At 67.4% G+C, this 2,145-nt stretch overlaps 1 protein-coding gene across 1 annotated transcript; it reads left to right on the top strand.

Annotated features, from left to right (window-relative positions):
• The first annotated feature begins 6 nt into the window (after positions 1-6).
• LOC120508292 (glycosylphosphatidylinositol anchor attachment 1 protein-like) lies at positions 7-1,736 on the top strand. The gene is made up of 3 exons (XM_039721719.1): positions 7-23; positions 445-612; positions 1,415-1,736. The coding sequence occupies exons 2-3, from the start codon at positions 476-478 to the stop codon at positions 1,656-1,658; spliced, it is 381 nt and encodes a 126-aa protein (XP_039577653.1). The 5' UTR covers positions 7-23; positions 445-475; the 3' UTR covers positions 1,659-1,736.
• Positions 1,737-2,145: the final 409 nt, after the last annotated feature.

The raw sequence follows: 2,145 nt of genomic DNA on the forward strand, positions 1-2,145 counted from the left end.
GCACTGCCCCACAGCACCCACAGGTGAGCGTGGAACAGGTACACACAGCACTCACAGGTACACCTGGCACTGCCCCACAGGTGAGCGTGGCACAGGTACACACAGCACCCACAGCACCCACAGGTATGGGCTGGGTGTTGGTACCAATGTGTGACACTGGTGGTGACACTGGGGATGGCACCGTGTGACACCGGGGGTGACACTGTGTGACACCGTGTGACACTGTGTGTCCCCACAGGGCCCTGTCAGGAGGTGGCCAGCGGGGCTGGATGTCCCTGAAGCTGCTGGCCCTGCTGGCCCTGGCGCTGCTCCTCTCCATGTGACACCGTGTGTCCCCAGGGCTCTCTCGGGGGGTGGCCAGCGGGGCTGGATGTCCCTGAAGCTGCTGGCCCTGCTGGCCCTGTGTGACACCGTGTGACACTAACACTGTCCCCGTGTCCCCAGGGCCCTGTCCGGGGGTGGCCAGCGGGGCTGGATGTCCCTGAAGCTGCTGGCCCTGCTGGCCCTGGCGCTGCTCCTCTCCTGCCTGGCGCTGCTCAACTTCTCCCTGGGCTTCCTGCTGGGTGCCACCCTGGTGCCACCCGCCGCCGCCGTCAGACCCGGGGGCAACAGGTGAGACACCTGGGGACAGTGGGGACACATGGGGACAATGGGGACACATGGGGACAGCCTGGGGACAGCCTGGGGACACCTGGGGACACATGGGGACACCTTGGGTGCCAGGGCTCTCAGGAGTGGTCTTGGGGTGCTCCCAGGGGTCTCAGGGTGTTCCCAGGGGTCTGTAACCCCCCTGTCCCCCCCAGGCTGCCCCTGGCCATCCTGCTGGTGCTGACCACGCCCGGGCTGTCGCTGTTCCTGGGGGCTCTGGGTGGTCTGTGGGTGGTTCCTGGGGGTCCCAGGGGTCTGTAACCCCCCCTCCCCATTGCAGGCTGCCCCTGGCCGTGCTGCTGGTGCTGAGCACGCCCGGGCTGTCGCTGTTCCTGGGTGGTTCCCGGGGGTCCCAGGGGTCTGTAACCGCCCTGTCCCCCCCAGGCTGCCCCTGGCCATCCTGCTGGTGCTGACCACACCCGGGCTGTTGCTGTTCCTGGGGGCTCTGGGTGGTCCCAGGGGTCTGTAACCCCCCTCCCCATTGCAGGCTGCCCCTGGCCGTGCTGCTGGTGCTGACCACGCCCGGGTTGTCGCTGTTCCTGGGTGGTCTCAGGGGTTCCCGTGGGTCTCAGGGTGGTCCCAGTGGTCTCAGGGTGGTCCCAGGGGTCTGTAACCCCCCTGTCCCCCCCAGGCTGCCCCTGGCCATCCTGCTGGTGCTCACCACGCCCGGGCTGTCGCTGTTCCTGGGTGGTTCCCGTGGGTCTCAGGGTGCTCTCAGGGGTCTCAGGGTGTTCCCAGGGGTCTGTAACCCCCCTCCCCATTGCAGGCTGCCCCTGGCCATCCTGCTGGTGCTGACCACGCCCGGGCTGTCGCTGTTCCTGGCCGTGCTGCTGGAGCGGGAGCTGCTGGAGGCGCCGGCGGGGCTGGGCGAGGCCTGGCAGCGCTTCCTGGGGGCGCTGGGCCAGGGGCTGCTGCACGAGCACCTGCACGGGGCCCAGCTCAGCCCCCTGCTCTGCCTGGGGGCCTACCCCTGCTGGCTGCTGCTCTGGAACGTGCTCTTCTGGAAGTGATGGACACACGGACACGGCACGGACACACGGACACAGCATGGACACGGCATGGACACGGCATGGACACACGGACAGACCCACAGCACCTGCACGGGGCCCAGCTCAGCCCCCTGCTCTGCCTGGGGGCGTATCCCTGCTGGCTGCTGCTCTGGAACGTGCTCTTCTGGAAGTGACGGACACACAGACACGGCACAGACACACGGACAGAGTCACAGCCAGACAGACACACGGACAGAGCCCCGGACGGACACACGGACAGACACACCGACAGAGCCCAAACCCCCCCGGACACACAGACACGACTGCTGGAAGGACCCACGGACACACAGGACCGACCCCCAGAGCCACGGACAGAGCCCCGGGTGGACACACGGACAGACACACGGACAGACACATGGACGGACAGACAGACACATGGACGGACACACAGACAGGGCCCCGGATGGACAGACAGACACATGGACGGACAGACACACAGACACACGGA

Source organism: Passer montanus, unplaced genomic scaffold (genome assembly GCF_014805655.1).
Source record: "Passer montanus isolate IOZ18808 unplaced genomic scaffold, ASM1480565v1 scaffold466, whole genome shotgun sequence".
In the NCBI taxonomy this organism is placed as follows: Eukaryota; Metazoa; Chordata; class Aves; order Passeriformes; family Passeridae; genus Passer; species Passer montanus.